The sequence below is a fragment of the Corythoichthys intestinalis genome, chromosome 20 (genome assembly GCF_030265065.1).
Source record: "Corythoichthys intestinalis isolate RoL2023-P3 chromosome 20, ASM3026506v1, whole genome shotgun sequence".
Taxonomy (NCBI): domain Eukaryota; kingdom Metazoa; phylum Chordata; class Actinopteri; order Syngnathiformes; family Syngnathidae; genus Corythoichthys; species Corythoichthys intestinalis.
The window spans coordinates 23,808,550-23,829,171 of record NC_080414.1 but is presented as its reverse complement, the minus strand read 5'-3'; the positions used below and the strand labels follow the sequence as shown (position 1 = coordinate 23,829,171).

The 20,622-nt window shown below is 37.9% G+C and overlaps 2 protein-coding genes across 3 annotated transcripts in view; both read left to right on the top strand.

Annotated features, from left to right (window-relative positions):
* The first annotated feature begins 266 nt into the window (after positions 1–266).
* Positions 267–20,622, top strand: part of LOC130908646 (myosin-11-like) — a 57,446-nt gene continuing 37,090 nt past the window's right edge. The window contains exons 1-5 of one of the 2 annotated variants that reach the window (XM_057824301.1): positions 267–413; positions 5,903–5,972; positions 7,031–7,111; positions 8,915–9,045; positions 11,154–11,268. In XM_057824301.1, the coding sequence (XP_057680284.1) occupies positions 5,928–5,972; positions 7,031–7,111; positions 8,915–9,045; positions 11,154–11,268 (372 nt within the window). In that variant the 5' untranslated portion in view covers positions 267–413; positions 5,903–5,927. Of the gene's footprint in view, positions 414–476; positions 1,376–5,902; positions 5,973–7,030; positions 7,112–8,914; positions 9,046–11,153; positions 11,269–20,622 lie in introns of those variants that run through there. The other variant, XM_057824302.1, reaches the window with a different exon arrangement.
* On the top strand, positions 17,673–20,581 carry LOC130908648 (palmdelphin-like). The gene is made up of 2 exons (XM_057824305.1): positions 17,673–18,006; positions 18,589–20,581. Exon 2 carries the CDS (start codon positions 18,600–18,602, stop codon positions 19,518–19,520), a length of 921 nt encoding a protein of 306 aa, XP_057680288.1. The 5' UTR covers positions 17,673–18,006; positions 18,589–18,599; the 3' UTR covers positions 19,521–20,581.

Below are 20,622 nucleotides of genomic sequence, written 5' to 3'. Positions count from 1 at the left end.
ACAGGCTGTAATCGTGTACCAATTTGAGTGGGTAATGTTGCTATGGTAACAAAAATCCATCCATGTAATTCTGGAAAGTGGGACAGTATTTCAAAGCGGCACATGGAAATCATTTATTTTATATCCAATGAATTGAAAGTCGGATGAAATTTAGAATGTTTAAATCGGGATAAACTAACTTGTTGGTTGTGTACAGGTTAATTTGCGGGAAATATTTTGGGAGAGAGAGAGGGAGGGAGAGGGAGGGAGGGAATGAGCAAGGGAGGTGGGGTTGTCTTCCTGGCTGCTGAATCTCTCAGCCTACACAATCTCCTGAACACAATCCCAAGCACTGTAATGATGTTGGATATGCTATAAGAGTGACTTCCTTAACACGAGCTCTGCGATCTACTAAAGGACACACAACACACTGGGTGAGTACACCTTTTGCTACTCCTAGCTAAATACCGTACAGTTCACTATGATGTTAAAAGCGATGTAATTTGGCAAAAATACATATCAAGTTGTGCCTTGAGTGTTTTTTGTTTTTTTTTTAATTCTCTCATGCAGGTATTTCATTCATATTCATTCAAATGGTGTATAACATCTTTGCAGGGTTCTGAGGTCCAACTCACTATAAATCACTTGTGAACAACATACATATACACACTGCATCCATGTTCATATAGTCGCAATGATTGTCTGTATTTTTCTTTGTACATCTTCGTACAATAGTGTTGAATATTTATCTGTTGATGAGCCAATCACTTCCTAATATCCAGTCAGGACAACATTTCATTGGATGAGTGCGGCAACACTAGAAAGTGTCTAAGAATTTCATAATAAGGCTACGTATTCATATCTATACTATTATCAAAATTTGGGCGACCAACAGACCAACAGAAACGACATCAATAATAGCACAGCTTGTATTACTAGGCTGATTGTATTTTATTTATATTTTAAACGTAAGGTGTGGGAAATTAAAGAATTTTGCTTGCCAACATACAAAGTAAACCAACAATTGGATGCTCCTTTTTAGGTATGTACATATGTATATTGGCTATGAAGGACGAGATAATCGTGTTGAAAATAATTATGTCAGTTGCATAAAGGTACATGAATTATGAAATGCTGAAAGTCTGGAAAAAAACATCAATTTTTCTCAACCTGTTGTAATGGCACCTGATTTGGACTGTGGTAGAAAGGCATTGTACATGTTGGTCAATACCTATGCTGTTGAGCTAATGTGTGAGCAGTTAATCCATCACAGATCAGATTAAGGAGGGGACGGCAGAGATTACAAATAAGGAGGACCTTGACTGAATGGCAAGGCAGACAAGGAAGTATTGGGGTCATGTCACTTGGATTGGAGTCTGCTGAAGATCACCGACAGGTCAGCCAGAGATAAGAATAACGAAGCTCTGCTCAAACTTTCTTCACGGATTACAAAAGAAGGAGCATTTAATTAATAGTCATTCTTAATTGAATTGCATCCTTTTTATATCGTAATTGAAAGGTCCCAAATCCTAATTCTCCACATTTTCCCAAACGCGCTGTCAGTATGACTAATAAGCATTTTATGTTTTAATTTTTAACCTGTTGTATCCGGTTGACGTTCTTTTATAGTCAGCGCAGACCCACTGTTAGCCGTGGAGCCTTGGTATTTTTAGCATGTTGGATCAAACCGCCATGGTGCCAACAGGTGGACAAGCACAACAAGAGCATGACCTTTACAAGCAAGAACTCCAATTCCCTTTCATTCTTCTCTTTGCCATGCATCAGCATTTCTAGATATAGCTATAGGTTTGCCTAGCTAAACAATTACACCAACTTCAATAAAAATCATACCAAATCTCAAAGAAAAAAACATCTAAATATACTAAAGCCTCTTGCTAAAATTTCAGTACCAATGAGCAGCTGCCACTCAGTGAACACAACTTTTTAAGCTATCGATGTTATCAGTTAATCTGTAATTGGTGTATGGAAACATGAACCTTCCCAGCTCAACAGTTGGTAACCTTGACTGGATCTCAGATTTAGCATAATTGCCCTGTCCAACAATTCAAATAAAGGCTGGAACAAACATCTACTCTTGTCCAGTAAACTGTGCAATGTAATGACGAATCCAGGTAGACTCAAACACTTCAGTCTTGTTCTTGAGCAAGGCAAGGCAAGGCAAGGCGAATTTACACTTACCGGCCACTTTATTAGGTACACCTGTCCAACTGCTCGTTAACACTTAATTTCTAATCAGCCAATCACATGGCGGCAACTCAGTGCATTTAGGCATGTAGACATGGTTTAAGACAATCTCCTGCAGTTCTAACCGAGCATCAGTATGGGGAAGAAAGGTGATTTGAGTGACTTTGAACGTGGCATGGTTGTTGGTGGCAGAAGGGCTGGTCTGAGTATTTCAGAAACTGCTGATCTACTGGGATTTTCACGCACAACCATCTCTAAGGTTTACAGAGAATGGTCCGAAAAAGAAAAAATATCCAGTGAGCGGCAGTTCTGTGGGCGGAAATGCCTTGTTGATGCCAGAGGTCAGAGGAGAATGGCCAGACTGGTTCGAGCTGATAGAAAGGCAACAGTGACTCAAATAATCACCCGTTACAACCAAGGTAGGCAGAAGAGCATGTCTGAACGCACAGTATGTCGAACTTTGAGGCAGATGGGCTACAGCAGCAGAAGACCACGCCGGGTGCCACTCCTTTCAGCTAAGAACAGGAAACAGGCTACAATTTGCACAAGCTCATCGAAATTAGACAATAGAAGATCGGAAAAACATTGCCTGGTCTGATGAGTCTCGATTTCTGCTGCGACATTCGGATGGTAGGGTCACAATTTGGCGTCAACAACATGAAACCATGGATCCATCCTGCCTTGTATCAACGGTTCAGGCTGGTGGTGGTGGAGTAATGGTGTGGGGAATATTTTCTTGGCACTCTTTGGGCCCCTTGGTACCCATTGAGCATCCTTGGAACGCCACAGCCTACCTGAGTATTGTTGCTGACCATGTCCATCCCTTTATGACCATAATGTACCCAACTTCTGATGGCTTTCAGCAGGATAATGCGCCATGTCATAAAGCTGGAATAATCTCAGACTGGTTTCTTGAACATGACAATGAGTTCACTGTACTCAAATAGCCTCCACAGTCACCAGATCTCAATCCAGTAGAGCATCTTTGGGAAGTGGTGGAACGGAAGATTCACATCATGGATGTGCAGCCGACAAATCTGCACCAACTGTGTGATGCCATCATGTCAATATGGACCAAACTCTCAGAGGAATGCTTCCAGCACCTTGTTGAATCTATACCACGAAGAATTGAGGCAGTTCTGAAGGCAAAAGGGGGTCCAACCCGTTACTAGCATGGTGTACCTACTAAAGTGGCCGGTGAGTGTATTTGTATAGCACAATTCAACACGTAGCAATTCAAAGTGCTTGAGCCTGAACAGGGGAAGTTCAATGGCCATACTGCATGATCCAGTGCAATCCAGGACTAACTGGTCAACCAATATTGACGTTCCGTGAAGGACTGACCCAAACTCAGTGCTTCTGGGAATGGGTGACCCAGTGAAAAATGCTGTCCTTGTAGCATGGGAGAGTGACCAAACAAATCCATGAAAAAACATGCCAATCAGACCTCTAAATGTCACTAACAATCATGCGCTCCCTAAACAATTAGCACTCCTCTGCAGTGTTGTTTTCGTCAACCATGATGATAATGAAAATATTTCGTCAACAAACAGTTTTTTCATGACGATGAGATGATAAGGAGCTGAAAACGTGTTTTGGGGGACTAAAACATAACGAGACGGATGCCAGTTTTCATCTGACAAGACGAGAACGAGACGAAAATGTGCAATAGTTTCCGTCACATGTTCAAAATGTGTGACATTTCATGTTTAGTTAGCCTGCATCGTAGCAGTGTCTGGTTGTGTCACTCGCCCCCGACCCCCACTTCCCGACTCACCAGTGTGTTGTCTCCAGTCTCTGTGCAGGCTTGCACACATGGTAAGATTTGTTTTCTTGGCCAGAGAGAATATGCAATGTTGCTTTCGCCTTTAAAGGTCTGGGCTGAGTGATCATCAACACTTAAATGTAACTCGTAGCATTAGCATAGCATGGCATTCACATTAACATTAGGCTAATGCTAACGGCTAAACTCTTGGACAATTTCTTTTAAATACAGTTCGTGACATCCAGGTGGCTATAATTAATTAAAAATAATGTACTGTTTTCATGCTGAGTGTGTATAATCACCAATTTGGCGTTGTCTTAGTAGACGCTACAATATGTGCTCGTCTGTCAATATTCATAGTTGATAACCTTTTTTTATTTCTTTAGTTTAAGAGTCATTTTTTGGTAAACGTTGACTAATACTAACAAAATTAGTGTTGTTTTTGTCAACAAAACTAGACGAAGACATTTTGAGATGACTAAAATATGACTGAGACTAACAACCAGGGGTTAATTTGTGCAGGATCTCTCCTAACCCTAACCCACCTCCTGATTTTGGCCTCCTGTGTTCCGGGACTTATTTGGGCAGATTCGGCACAACATTTTTAAAAAATGTATTGTAATAGCCCCGAATGGGAGAAAGAAGGAGAGGAGTCATTGATAGCTTTCTCCACTTTATTGTGGCATCAATAAGAAAACAAAATAACAGTGGACTGCCGCCACCTTCGACCACAAACTTTTGCTTCTTCTAATTTACAGAACAAATCCCGAGAATTGCATGTTGTTTGTAAAAATTTACGTCATTTGAAAGAGTCGGAGATTTGTTGATGCACTGAAAAGCTGAACCAACAAAACGCCCCTGACATAAAAAAAAAAAAAAACAGAAAAAAAAAAACTGCGGCATCTGAGGAGCAATCAGCCAGGATGAAACTGTATTTCAACATGCCAAAAACACAGTTGCATTTGCTGTCTTTTTTCAAAAAGAAGGACTACGGTTCAAAACAAGTCAGAAAAGCACAAAGAAAAGAAAGAAAAAAAGAAAGCATGGCAAATGGGCATTTTCTTGCCTGGTATACCAGACTCACCGCTGTTCCAACGATTGAGTCTGGCGACCGTCCGGCGGATCAAATTCCGAGGGCGGAGCAAGCCACAGTAAACTGACAATGGAGTGGACCAATCAGCGACGGGCAGACGTGACGTTGTTAAAGCGACAAGTAATTAGCGTGAGCGGAGAATGGAGAAGTTTATTCAACATGGCTAGCGCGAGCCATGTTGACTGTTGTCAACGACTTGTTTTGATGTGTTTTTGGTCATTTAAAACTGGTTTTACCGCAGATTGGAACATATTCTCGGCTCTCCCGTTCGCCAACTGTGTTGTTGTAGACACGACGTTTGGCGCACAAGAGTGACGTTACTCGTTAAGAACACGTCACGCCAATAAATGAATCTGATTGGACGATTGATTTTGTACCTTGCTCGAGAGGCCGTTAATGAACTGGGTCCCAGACTATTTCTCACAGTGTTTGAAAAATACAGGGAGAATAGTCTGGCTGTGCCAGGCAAGGCATTTTCGTTTTGTTTTCAGCACCATTTTCTGTGTATGTTCTGGGACCTGTGCCCGTCTCGTCATCCCTGCACTCTCATATGTACTCTACGTGTTCAGGCACCTTATGATTTACAAATCAAGCACTGCTAATAAATTTTATCATCCGAAAAACCTTTGTTTTGGAAATTTGTTTTGGAAATTTCTGCTTCAAGGTAGACAATGAATGGGTGCAAGGATGAATGAATTAAAAGACAGGCAGACATGAATGGGAGACGGATAAGCTGACTAATCTTGTAATTATGTTTTACTCGTTTAAATGATCATGCTCATATCTTGGCTCTAAGGAGTTGGCTGAAAAAGAGATAACTTGTTGAAATGAATTAAACATAATCTGAAATACTCTTTCAGATAAATCATTGCTTCAAAGAACATCATGGAGGAAAAAGACCTGCTGAAGGAACGTCTCCAGGCTATCACGGTAACGACTTTGATCATATTCTGTGCTTTCTTTTTTTTATTTTCTTTTTTGCTCAACACTATTATACAGCCAACACAGTGTGTCACTGTGAACAGCATTCATGATACAGCCCAAAAATAAAAGACTTATAGATAAATAAAGCGCGTGTGGGCGTGTCTTCTAAAAGATAGAATTCTGTCCATGGACATTCCTTGCTAGGGAGGGTTACATAATTGAGTGAATGATATTCTGCAGCACGTAAAGCAATTAGTTGCAATTGGATTTAATGTTTTTGAAATTCTGTAATGACCATCGTGGTTTGAATTATAAAAATAGAAAATATGATTGTCTGTTACTGTGCTATTTGTCATGGAGGATGGTGAACAGATGGTAGTATCATTAGAACTCTGAGGGGCCACATCTCATCATTTCTATATCCAATTTTGATACTGCTTAGCTTGTTCAGGGTTACTTAGAACTGGAATCTATCCCAGCTGACTCTTATGTGAAAGCCAGGCTGAATTGAGTCATCACCACTTTCAAACAGGGCACATCATGCAGACACCGATTGGTACTCATCTTCATAGCATTGTTAAGCAATTTAGAAAACTGCACCAGTGGTACTGGTAGCGAACCACTCGACTGCAATTCACCTTAATGTGTTTGTGAATAGAGAATTAACCATCACTGGTCACAGACAACGGTCATCCTTGAAGCAATGTCAGACAGGTCTATAAATACTAGAAGACAAAATTAAAGAGATCTCCTTTCACTGGCGCGTAGTGCAATGCTGATCCTGGATTCTGGAGCTAAATTCAGGCAACAATATCCCACCAACATCCTGTGCATCACAGACATAAACATGCCCTATTCAACTACTGACAACACCTTAGGCGCTTTAGAGTCAAATACAAATGTGGCAATTAACAGACTAAAGGTGTATCTGGGTGAGGTCATTCTCATAAATCTGTGGTACTTTTTGTTTATTTATGGAAGTCTGTTAACAGCTGTCACCCCAAGGTTGAAGACTTTGACCTAGCAAGAAACAACAGGTGTAAATGTTTCACTTTCTTCAACAGGACAAAAGGAGAATCCAGGAGTACATTGCCAAGAAAAGAAGAGAAATAGAGGAAGAAAAACTTAAACTCCAATACATAAAGGTATTTTTAATGACCGGTATAAGCTAACACACTTAGTAGAGAAGTATCATATTGAATATGAGATGCACTGACTAATGTGAAATTAATTATTAGTTTGAAGGATTACGAATGAACAAAGACATAACAGTTTAAAATATACAATATACAACCCCTAGCCAAAAGGATGGAATCACCAGTCTCAGACGAGCGCTCACTCAGACATTTTATTTATGTGGAACAAACTCAGATAAAAAGCTTGGAAAAAAATAATGAATTAGTTCAAAAGTGCAACTCCTTGGCATTCAGAAACACTAAAAGAAATGAATAAAAAACATTGTGGTGGTCAGTAAATATTACTTTTATAGAGCAAGTGCAGGGAAATGAATATAGATTCTGAGGAAAAATATATGGAATCATAAGAAACAAACAAAGAAATAACAATCAAAACACATCTCTAATATTTAGTTGCACCACCTCTGGCATTTATGACAGCTTGCAGTCTCTGAGACATGGACTTGATGAGTGACAAACCGTATTCTTCATCAGTTTGGTGCCAACACTCTTTGATTGCAATTGCCAGATCAGCCTTGCTGGTCAGAGCCTTGCTGTTGACCTTTTTTTTTTTTTTTTTTTTCAATTTCCACCACAGGTTTTCAATAGGGTTGAGATCTGGGCTATTTGCAGGCCATGACATTGACTGGATGAGTCTTTCTCCAAGGAATGCTTTAACAGTTTTAGCTCTGGCATGATGCATTGTCATCTTGGAAAATGATTTCTTTATCCGAAACAAATTTTCAATTGAAGGGATAAGAAAGCTGTCTTAAAATTTCAATGTAAACTGCCAAAATGTACTACACTGGCACGGGCAAATTTGACATCCAAAGTACTACCGTGTGCTTTCAGCTTGTTTTGTTTAGATGCATACAGACAGAATATAGTAAAGAAGCCTTAAGAAAATACTTAAACATAGTAATATCAAATAAGGGTGGTTTAAATACGCTACGTGACTAATGTGGTCAACAGATCAACAATCTGCTTTAAAGCCACAACAAGAAAACACAATGCTTAAAAGTATACAAGGGAAACACATGCAAAAAGTATCTTGAAGCAATAAAAGGTAAAAAAAAAAACACCCAATAAAAACACAAATAGTAAGCACTCGTCGCTTTTAACCGATGTGCGTATGTGGTGGACGTCGCGCCACGTAGGAAGAATTGCAGAACACCGGTAGTGTTCGTCTAGTGACAGTGACAAACTACGTCATCACCCCGAGCTTCCATTGTGCGCATAAAACATGGCGCTCTCCGTAGGTCAAAACATGTACTAAATATTATAGATTTTTAAATCAATGGCAATATTTTATGTGTTTCTAATAACATATTTTGGTAAAAGAGAACAATTGTTGCTGATTAGAGCCTACAAGTCTTTGTCTGCAGTTCCCTTTAAGGAATTTGATGTACAGCTTCATGTCTCGGTTAAATGAATCTGAAAATAATATTTTCATGAAAATAACACTCTACAAAGAGCCTTAGATATACTTCAAGCCTTTGGCGCCATTGGCACAAAAGCCTGTTTATTGTGCACTGATAGCTTTTATGTCTTTTAAATTTTTTTTTTCCTAGTCACTTATTTCTTCTTATGTACTGCAGCTTTTTTTGTTGGTGTGTGTGTGTTATGGACCCCTTGTGAGATTCCTGCATATAAAATATATATAAACTTCAATAGAGTGAAACTCTTTGAGCTCTAAATATGTTAATACAGTGAAATCACTCATATGGGATTGAAGTGCAAGCTCTGCCTGAATATACTTTATTTAATTGACAGAAAAAAGCACTCAGGGAGCAATGGCTGATGGACGGTTTGTGTCAGCAATCAGAGGAGGAGCAGGAGGCAATGAGGCTTCAGGCTGAGGATGAAAAGCAACAGAGCGATCAGCTGCAGAGCAATATCGACAGGTAACTCCTCTAATTCCCTATCTGTTTCTATAGAAGTTAGAATTACATTATTAAGCAATTCCTATGCTTGTGTGAGCTTTAAAAACAGTTGAGTACACTTTACTTGCTCTACTAAAATGCTGCACAGCTGCCTCAACTCCAATTTGGCATGTCAGATAACACATCTGTGTTACTAACCTCATTTTATAAACCCATGCTGAGATTTGAGATAGCAACCAAAATACACATCAGCGGTGGTCTGATGGAGTAGGACTGTTTTAAACACATCACATTGCCAAGCACACTTAACTGCGGCTATAACCTATTCAGCAGAGAACGACGAAAAATTCAGTAAGACTGCTCAAATACATTCGATTTAAGACCTAGGATACTGCATATGGAGGCGGAGACGGGGCTACTCTCTGCTCAGCAATATCTGCACTCTCCGGTGGGAATAAAGCAGCACAAAGAAAATCTGCAGGAAAATTCTAGGAGAGCCCCAGCGCCAGAGGAAACATGAGGCGAATGTGATTGGTAAATTAAAGCATTAGACGACACCAAAAAAAGGCAAATTAATAAACTAATGTGCAGCTTTATAAATATACACGCAAAAAATGAAAAAAAAAAAAAAAGTTTTTTTCCCCAGTGTCATGTGACTTGTTCGTGTTACAAGATCCAGTGGTGGACTGTAACGAAGTAAATGTACCTATTTACTGTACTAAGGTGGATTTTTGTGTATCTGTACTTTGAGTACAAATGTGAAATGGTTCTTTCTACTTTTACAGCACGTAATGTATATGAACTTTTTACTCCAATACTTTTCAAATTTTCGCCTGTGTTACACGTTACTTTTTTTTTCTTTTTTTCGCATTGTGAATTGATCGTTTCGTTTTCATGCTTCCGGCGCAGTCACTAAGCCCCGTGCAACTATACTGTAATCGAGCACAATAGGCAGCAACACAAGCAAGATTAGGCAGGTGAACAGGATATTGAACAATAAAAACCAACTGTGAGAGCAGCGCACCTTCAGATGTGTGCTGCACACTCTTGGACAGTAGGTGGCAGTATGCACCCAATAGTTGCTTGCAATCCACCATTAAGCTAAGTTTTGGAGTTTTTGAGCTTGTTAAGCTTTTGTTTACAGTGCAGTCTATTTCACTTTTTTTCTGTTCTGCAGTTTTAAATAAAACTCAGCAGTCAATGAATTTTCTGGTTCTTACTTTGCATATTGACTCAGATCTCTACATGTATGTATGCATGTATATTTAAAAAAATATATATACATGTATTTTTCGATCGGGAGAAAATATTTTATTTTTTACTTGTAAATTTTAAAGCAACTACTTTTGTACTTTTACTTGAGTACATTTTTTTATACATTTTCTTCTTCTTTTATCTTTTTTCTTAGTTTATTTAAGTATTTTTTTTGCACCTGTACCTTTTACCTGCACCTTATTTCCTGAGCGAAACATGGGCGGCACCGTCTTTGACATTTTCTGCTTCTGACTTCCGGTTTAGACAGAACAACATGAAGTGCGGTTGAAGTAAGCAGTGTGCCTTTATGAACATGTTGTCCTCCCATGTCGTGATGATGGCAGATGGATGTGCTATTTCCAAATTGTCTTTTTTGAAGGATTTTGATGAGTGATGCCACTCCAGCTCCACTGTTGTTTTGGTTAGAGAAAGTGTAAAACTGAAGTCGCGAGCAGAAATGCGGAGGTAAAGCAGAAGTACCTCGGAAACTTGTCTGTACTTTAATAAATAAATAAATAAATTGTACTTCCTCCACCACTGACAAGATCACAAGTGGCAATGTGTAGCAGCTGTGTTACATTTGTTTTTATCACTCTTACACTCGCATTGTAGTCCCTAGATGCTCAGTCTGGCACCTTATACCACAACCACTAATAAGCTTCTTCTTCCGCCATTCTCTCAAAGACTTTTCCCCAAATCCACCCAGACCCATGAGATGTGGCCCAGATCCGAAGGCTTGGTTTTCGGATGTGAAAAATGCTGCATATGGCTTTTTCTTTAATTAACATTTGTGGATGACACATTGAACTGTTCTGAATCCGAATACATCTTTTCCTTTGAGGTGCTCCTGAAACAGCCTTTGTTTTATTCACTAGGATAGAAAAAGAGATTGTGGCCTTAGAAACAGAGGAGCAAAACATCTCTGCCAATGAGGAATTTATTCTGAAGCGATTAAAAGAAGTGGAGAAGACACCTGAGGACATTATCAAGGTAGGCTGAAAGAAAAAAAAAATTGAGTCATTTATTGCTTGTTTGCTTGCTGGCTTCGTTGGTGCTTTTACTGCAGTGGAAAATTAACAGAGAAGTTTGACTAGCATTTCTTTTTTCTCATGGGCAATGTTGTGAGTTCTTACAAACCATTTATTTATCAATTTATTGAGTTACTGCTCCATGCATGTTTAATATTTCATCATATATTCTAAACTTCTGAATGATGTATGTGGATTACTGCAAGAAATTATCTAATCATTAATTATCTAACAAAACAAGTTTAAACTGAAAGCAAAATAACCCTAAATTTTGCTGGTTAACTATTGCATTAAAAGACAATGTTCGGACCAGTATACATGGAAATATTGGTATCTAAGGAAGTTTGGAAAATGTTTATCAAAATGGATGTTTGTGTTATCCTTCCATTTGACACAGTAATGATAAATTCATACTGCACAAACATGTATCTTTGAGAATTGCATGATTTCTTTAAATATGGTTAGAGTTGTCCGATAATGACTTTTAATATCCCGATATTGTCCAACTCCAAAAATCTGACACCGATATATGCGGTCGTGCACTTAACGTGTTATTGATAATTGTATAGTAATGTCCCATCGGATGCTTGAATAATAATGATAAATGTAACAACTTTTCCAAATAAAAAAAAACATTCTGTGAAAAATTTGAGAACTTCAACTGAAGTTATAGAAAATTAATTTCCCCCATGGAAAATTCTAAAAATGAGCCAAAATGCCAATAATTAATTAAAAGGACTCATTCGCAATTTAATCATGTTTGCAGTTGTTACCCCAAAAAGCCACCAGGGGACGACCAAATCAATACAAATACAGACATGCTAATGCAATGACAATTTCCAAAATGCATTTTGCTGTGGTTTTGCACATATTTTTGTATTTTATTACTTTTCTAGTTTTCTTAGTAACTATTTCTTTCAGGTAATGCAGTAGTTATACCATTCATTCATTCATTCATTTTCCATGCCGCTTTTCCTCACAAGGGTCGCGGAGTAGTTATACCATATTGGCCCAAATATAAGACGGTGTTTTTTGCATTGAAATAAGACTGAAAAAGTGGGGGTCGTCTTATATTCGCGATCTAGACATTATACCCATTTACGACGCTAGATGGCGCCAGATATCATTGAAGCGAATGCTGAACTTGAGGAGTAATGTTCTGTGAATGAATGAATTTATTGTCATTGTCATCATCATCAGTATCATTGACAGTTGCAGAGTGTGGAATAGTTTGGCCAGAAAGGAGAAACACTGACACAGAATATGGAATAATTTGCCCGAAAAAAGACGATGACAGACAAAGGAAGACGGGAAAAAAGCAAATGCTTATCGATACCCGTCCCCCAACAGCCCAGGACGCACAGTCTAGCATGTTAGTGTTGAATAGTCCATTTTATTAAATCATATATCTTTCAAAAAAAGTCACTGATTGCCATGGCATCTCGCAATATTGTCAATTTGAGTAGGTTCATTGGAAAAGTTGATTTCCAAGTTGGTGTAGGGAGGGATGGCCGGGGATATCATGGAGGCCCACGTCTGCTGTATCCGCTCCGGAAGATTAGTCATCATCCTCCCTTGCCCGGTTCCCGCGAGCGAGCCTTTCATGATCCCGGATCTCCGTGATGATATTCGTGACCAGTTGAGCGGTGGCATCACTTAACGCTGCTTGTTCCTTCGTCACCTGTTCTGTCATGATAGATCTCAGCTACTCTCAAGTTTAACCAGTTTGCATTATTTTATTGCAATGTTTTTCCTTATTCAGATTTGTTTCAAGACTACAGTTACAATTAGATCTCACTTTGATGATTATTGCAATTATTGCAATTTTTTATTTTTTTTGTATCACAATAGAAGTTTGTTTATAATATTTGTAAAGTTTGTAATAGTTGTTTATTTACATTTCAAAAACCAGAAGCCATTCATTCACAAATGTGATTGCACTTTAGATTACATATTTAAATGTTCAGATATTAAGATTTGAATACGGCAAAATAAAATGCTTTTTTTCTCTAATATATTGCTATAATCATTTGTTCCAGATGTACTGTAATTATTTACTGTATAAAAATTAATTTGATGTTCAAAAAGTCTTTTTTCAAACTTGAGTCTTGAAAAAGAGGGGGTTGTCTTATAATCAGGGCTGTCTTATATTCGGGCCAATACGATATGTAACGAGTTTATACTTCATTATTTTTCAATCATTCATTGTTCATTTAATTTTTTGCACCATGAATGCAAATAGTCTGCTCACAGAACAAGTCCCAACCATCTTCTTATGGTGATCTCTAATGGCTATTATGCTAAAAAAGCTGTGCTAAACAGAGTTGGCGCATGTACAAGGCAGAAAGCTTCTCCATTCACTATGAAGGCAATAAGCACATTTGGTAACTGGCCAAATACTGATTATGTATATTCAATGTTAGAGGTAGGGTTGTTCCGATCATGTTTTTTGCTCCCGATCCGATCCCGATCGTTTTAGTTTGAGTATCTGCCGATCCCGATATTTCCCGAGCCGATTGCTTTTTTTTTTTTTGCTCCTTTTGCTCCTGATTCAATTCCAATCATTCCTGATAATTTTTCCCGATCATATACAGTTTGGCAATGCATTAAGAAAAAAATGAATAAAACTCGGACAATTATATACATTCAACATACAGTACATAAATACTGTATTTTTTTATTATGACAATAAATCCTCAAGATGGCATTTACATTATTAACATTATTTCTGTGAGAGGGATCCACGGATAGAAAGACTTGTGACTTTGTATATTGTGACTAAATATTGCCATCTAGTGTATTTGTTGAGCTTTCAGTAAATAATACTGTAGGCATGCCCAAATGCATGATGGGAAGTAGAACCATGACTGTGCGTAGTGCTACCAATTGATATATCTTCTCTGCGTTGGGAAATAACTTAAGGTGATAAGAAAAAGATCAATTGCTAACTTGCTTTCACACATTGCTTCCCATGATATTTCTAATCATAGGGAGAGAAATTGTAAGGCTTTAGCCAATTAAAAAAAAGGCTCCCAAAGGCTGCTAAAATTCACTCTACTCAATTTACGCTGCCTTTTACCTCTCTATATAGGTAAAACGTCGCCATTACAGATTAAGCGCGACAATGCGAGAGTGGGTCCTGCAGCGCATGCATTAATTGCATTAAATATTTTAACGTGATACATTTTTTAAAAAAATAACTAACGCTATAATTGGGATAAATTTGATAACCCTACCTTAAGCCTAAACTAAAGACTCTGGATGAGTGTAACATATTATGTCTGTAACGTTAAATACAATTAGAAAATGATTTAATTATAAAATATATATATATTAAAAAAAAGGCATGGCCGATATTTTTTTGCCGATTCCGATACTTTGAAAATGACGTGATGGGCCCGATCGATCAGGACATCTCCAGTTAGAGGTAACCGATTTAATTTTAAAATGCTTATTTCGGACAATATTATCAGCTACCCATTGATATCGGACAACTCTAAATTCAGATTATTTTGAGTCACTCAGTTTGACAGTGGACAGTAGGACTTTAGCCCAGTTCTTCAGTGCATGCCAAAGCAAGGGGAGCGAAAGTGTAATGAACCCGATCACAGATTAAAGCAGTGGCGCCACCAGGGGGTGGCCAGGGGTGGCCAGGGGTGGCCATGGCCACCCCTATAAATTTGTTGGCCACCCCACTGGCCACCCCGCTTGCCAGTATATCGTTAGATTGTTGTAGCTTCAGTTATGCATTTCATCCCAAATGAATGCATTTATTTTGTTTTGTTAAATGTAGGGCTGTCAAATTTACCGTGTTAATTTTTTAAATTAATCACGCAGTCGCGGTACGACTCAGTCACGCATTCCCGCAAACAGCCTACAATGGCGCCATTTTACTTATATACAGAGATAAGAGGCAGTGTCAAGTGAGTGGAGTAGATACAAGCATTCATTGGGGCCGTACTTTTAATTGGCAAAAGCTTTGTCATCTCTCCCACAGCAACTGTAAATATTGTGGGAAGCAACGTGGGGAAGAATGACAGGAGTTTTCTAAACACCCTGTAGTGTACCCAACGCAGAGAAGATATAGCATTTGCAGCCACCACACACAGTCATGGTTGCACCACTTCCCATCATGCATTTGGGCAGAACAGTTAAGTCGCTACAGTATCATTTACTGAAAGCTCAACAAATACACTAGATGGCAATATTTAGTCACAATATACAAACTCACATTTATCCTTTAAGAATTACAAGTCTTTCTATCCGTGGATCACTTTCACAGAAAGAATATTAATAATGTTAATGCCATCTTGTGGATTTATTGTTATAATAAACAAATACAGCACTTATGTACAGTATGTTGAATGTATATATCCGTCTTGTCTTATCTTTCCATTCCAACAATAATTTATGGCTGAATTTTCTGGTCTCCTTCATAGGAAACCCAACTTGGAGTGAGGATGGACTGTGCTTTTGTTCCCAATGACAGAAAAATATGGCATATTTTAGAGATGGTTTGAATTGCGATTAATTATGATTAATTAATTTTTAAGCTGTGATTAACTCGATTAAAAATTTTAATCGTTTGACAGCCTTAGTTAAATGTTCACCTTATGCCTAATATATACATAACACAATAAAACTGAATTGTTGTGGAACTCAAAATGTTGACTGGACAGTTATGCACTATGCACATTAAATCGTTAGTAACATCAAATATTACACAATACACCAAAGTATATCAGTAGCCGTGTCCTTAAGTCTTTCTGATAGTTTTCCCCTGACCTTTTTACTGCAATAATATAATGAAAACCTAAAATTATGGCTTTTAGTTTTGGCCACCCCAAGATTTTAAGTGGCCCCATCTGGCCACCCCTATGAAAAATTTCTGGAGGCGCCACTGGATTAAAGGACTCACACGGTATGTTCAATCAAAACACAAATTGCTCGTGTCATTTATCCAATCATTCGTTTTTCCCTCTTGAGCTCAGAGGCTGATTGCTTTGCCAAATTACATCAAAAACATGGCAGTCCCTGCAGCAACCGGAAAATGGCTCCGCAGCTGCAGCATTTTGGACTAGTCAGATTTTCTTAAAAGAGATTTGCCGGAGGAGCTTTACAGTAATCCAGCCGAGAAGTCGCAAAATATTGCAATAGTTTTTCTCTGCATCAGCTAACGGCAGTATATTAGAATTATTTATGCTGCGCAAGTGAAAAAAAAATCTTTCCTTGATACTTCTTGTATGTAAGTGTTTACATTTCTAGCTTCTATGACTCAGTGAATATAGTTGCAAATTCATCTGAATTCAGTATTGTGTTCCTAAATTTGATAGATACCACAAAGCTTTCTTGTTTTTGATTTTATCACAATGGTTCATGTTTCCTATCAGGGTGCCATACACTTTTAACAAATTCATTAGTTTGCACAAGACCAGAACTTCCTTTTGAGAAGATGTCAAGTGCCTTGTCAGCAAGGATTAGAGTGCGGTTATGATTGCATGTGGATGGCTCCATCTACTATGTGTGAGAACTTCACTAAATGAATGTTGAAGTCACTTACTATCATTATATCATCTGCACTGATAACTAGGCTTGTTAAAAATTCTTTAATTATATTAAGCAAATGCGATAACTGGCTTGTGTGTCTTACTTTGCGTATTTTTTATTGTTTATTAGTAATCCTGTGATGTTGACTGCTTACTTCCTTTATTATTTTGATATTCAAGTAATCTGTCTTCAAATGTAGGGGTTAAGTACGGATTTCCACACAGGTAAATACTGAATAGCACTGTGGTTGAATTTGATTTTGTATGATTGCTTTGCATATTTTGATTTACTTAAACATGACAAGTTCATGTTTTAATAAAATGTGTCGTTCTTGGTGTGTTTGTGTTTGAGCATGGAGAGCATTTGTGTTGAGTACAAGCCTTGCTTCATGAGCAACGCTGCCAGGAGTTGCTCGCTGGCGACTTATCAAGTTTGCAGTAGATCAAAACAACAGCAGGGTGTTCTGTTAAGTACTAACGGTGGTTGGCATTGGTTTGAATAATTATGAGACAGCACTGTTCATTGAACGAGGAATTTTTAGTTTCATTTTGAGAACTGAATTGTAAGAGTAGTTGAGCTATTTGAATAGTCCATTTGTATCTGTCTTAAAATGCTTACATTTTGCATGTGACTGTAATTTTTGCAATAATGCTTACAACTGAAGCAACAAAACAACTAACAGCAATAACACTGCTGACATTTTCATATTTCGGAAGGGGATTAGGGCCACAGAAGGAAAAAAAAAAGCTGGCCAAGATTGAATTTAAAGTCAGAATTCAGAATTCTGAGAATAAAGTGAGGATTCTGACTTTATTAAGACTCTTGGCCACTGTTTGGTTTTTTTTTTCCTCTTCAGTGGCCCTAATCCAGGGGTGCTTTTTCAGCCTTGTCTTTATTTTCCGCGATATGAAAAGTGTTTGGACTTTGCGTTCCGCCTGACACCTCTCGGCCACTATATTAATCCTCTTCTGTATGATACAGGCCAGTCTGGTAGTAAAAATATCTTCATCTCGTGGCTTTTTTAAGTCAATGATTTTCGGATGTTGATTTCATTTTTTTTTCTCAGATACGACCCATCATTCGTCACTACGCCCCGCAGAAATTTCGTTACTTTCCCCGAGGACATCAGCAAAAAGTCTGAGTCCAAAAAGTGGTAAAGAATCAAATACAAGCACAGACAGGATATACATACGCGTACAGTGGAGGCTATTTATTTATTCAGTTAACAATGTAACTTTATTTTAGCTAGCCATAAGTTTTCTGTTTTTGTATAATTGATTTTGAAGGACATGAGAAGTAATCAAAGAAAAGCAAAGGCTATAAGTACATGTAAATTCAAACAATGATGGTTTGAAAGCAGATCTCGAGAAATCAGACGAAATGATTCAAACATATATATTTTGAAATAAGCAGTAAGATTCAAATCTAAATTTATTCAATACTTACAGTGGTGACTTAAGATGGGGGTTCAATTCTTTCTGTGAACATGCTCCAAATTCAAAGACTCCTTCATTTTGTTGAAATTAACAGTTGTGGCAATGTCCACAGAAAGCAAAGATCCCGCCATGATACAGCACTTGTATCTCAAATTTTCCACCGCATTGCAAAGCGAAAAACATCTTCTCGTGTCTTGCAGAATTCCTAGATTGGGTCACTCATATCTCAAGGCACCACTGTATCTGGGAATTTAAAAAAAAAAAAAAAGTCTTAAGGGCCTAATTTTTTGCTTTTTCAGCAACATTTGCAATGGAGATCAGTGTGGAGCATGATAAACGAACGGGAACAAGTCAAGTAGTCTCTGCAGCCACCGTTACGCCAGAAAACATTGAGAAGAGAGGTTTAAAGGTGTTCGATGACGGACGCAAATCGATTTACGCTTTAAACCCTGACGGAGAGTCAGATTACCCTTGGGTCAATAGTGAAATGACATCCCAACAAGCAGAAGAGCTTCTACGACAGGCAACAGATGAGACTGTACCTCATGATCTGCAATATCATCAGCCTGTCTACTCAGCTGCTTACCGTGGAACAAGCAGGCTCTCAAGACCAAAGACATCAAATGAAACACAGAACCAAATTCTAACACCATCCAGTCATCTTACTCAAGAACAAATAGAACCAAAAATCCATGGCCAATCGCTCAGTGAAGAAGAAATGCTAAAGTCAAACAACCACATTCAAGGCTCATCAAATCCTCTTATTCCACAGAGTTGTTCAGGCCTTGACGAAAAACACATGAACAGTTCTACAAACAGTCTCGTCACAGTCAAAGTCAGTTCTGAAGAGAAACTGAAACCTCTGCAGCTTATTTGTAAAGACATAAATGGCAGTAAGTCTTCAGAGAATTTTGACTCTTCAAACATTGTCAACGATCAAAAAGGACGGCTGGAATCTTCACCTGTCACAATGATTTTCATGGGCTATGAAAATGCTTTGGATGAGGACGATGTCGACTTCCAAGCAGAACTGGTGACCGTAGGATGCAGCGATGATGAGGAAGAATTTGATTACGATGAAACGACAAACGATGAGGAATGCCTTTCATACCACCCAGAAGGATACAAGAGCAAAGTGTTTCAACCTGAAAATGCCGACACGACATGGAATCATTTAGGGCTCCTTAGGCCAACATTTGTTCACAAGTCAGCAAATAAACGACCAGTTTAAGAAGTATGTATGTTGGGGAAAAAACATGAATGAAATTCATTTAAAAATTAATGCCTGTGTCATTTTTAATTAACTATCTCTGTGATTCATGCAGAAAATCATGAGAATAAAAAAAAAAAAAACACTGCAGTGTGCACATAAAACGTGTAGACCATAATAATTTATCCAGATAGTAATAACAGCTGTGTTGACATTAGAATTTCCACATTTAATTTCTGCAAGCAGCATCTGCTTAAACTGAAGCTTTATCCCCAAAAAAAAACATCTAAAAAAAAAGTATACTACTCAGCCATTTGTTATTACATTCTTAAATGTCCCATTCAAAAACAATCATTTGATGACTCATGGGCCATTTACATGACACCGGCAACGGGGGTGACAACACAAAAACTTTTCCAGAGAGCCCTATCATTTACACGGCGACAACGTTGTGCTCAGAGGTGGGTAGTAACCGTTGTAAATGTACTCCGTTACATTTACTTAGTTTTTTTTTTTTTTTTAGGGCTGTCAAAATTATCGTGTTAATGGGCGGTAATTAATTTTTTACATTAATCACGTTAAAATATTTGACGCATTTAACGCACATGCCCCGCTCAAACAGATTAAAATGACAGTACAGTGAAACGCTCAGTTGTTAATTGTGTTTTATGGAGTTTTGCCGCCCTCTGCTGGCGCTTGGGTGCGACTGATTTTATAGGCTTCAGCACCCATGAGCATTGTGTAAGTAATTATTGACATCAACAATGGCAGGCTACTAGTTTATTTTTTGATTGAAAATTTTACAAATTTTATTTAAACGAAAACATTAAGAGAGGTTTTAATATAAAATTTCTATTACTTGTACTAACATTTTTCTTTTAAGAACTACAAGTCTTTCTGTCCATGGATCGGTTTAACAGAATGTTAATAATGTTAATGCCATCTTGTTGATTTATTGTTATAATAAACAAATACAGTCCTTATGTACCGTATGTTGAATGTATATATCCATCTTGTGTCTTATCTTTCCATTCCAACAATAATTTACAGAAAAATATGGCATATTTTATAGATGGTTTGAATTGCGATTAATTAATTTTTAAGCTGTAATTAACTCGATTAA

Bases quoted from the DNA above. Each gene is read 5' to 3' on its own strand.
- LOC130908648 (XM_057824305.1), top strand. From the start codon at position 18,600: ATGGAGATCAGTGTGGAGCATGATAAACGAACGGGAACAAGTCAAGTA.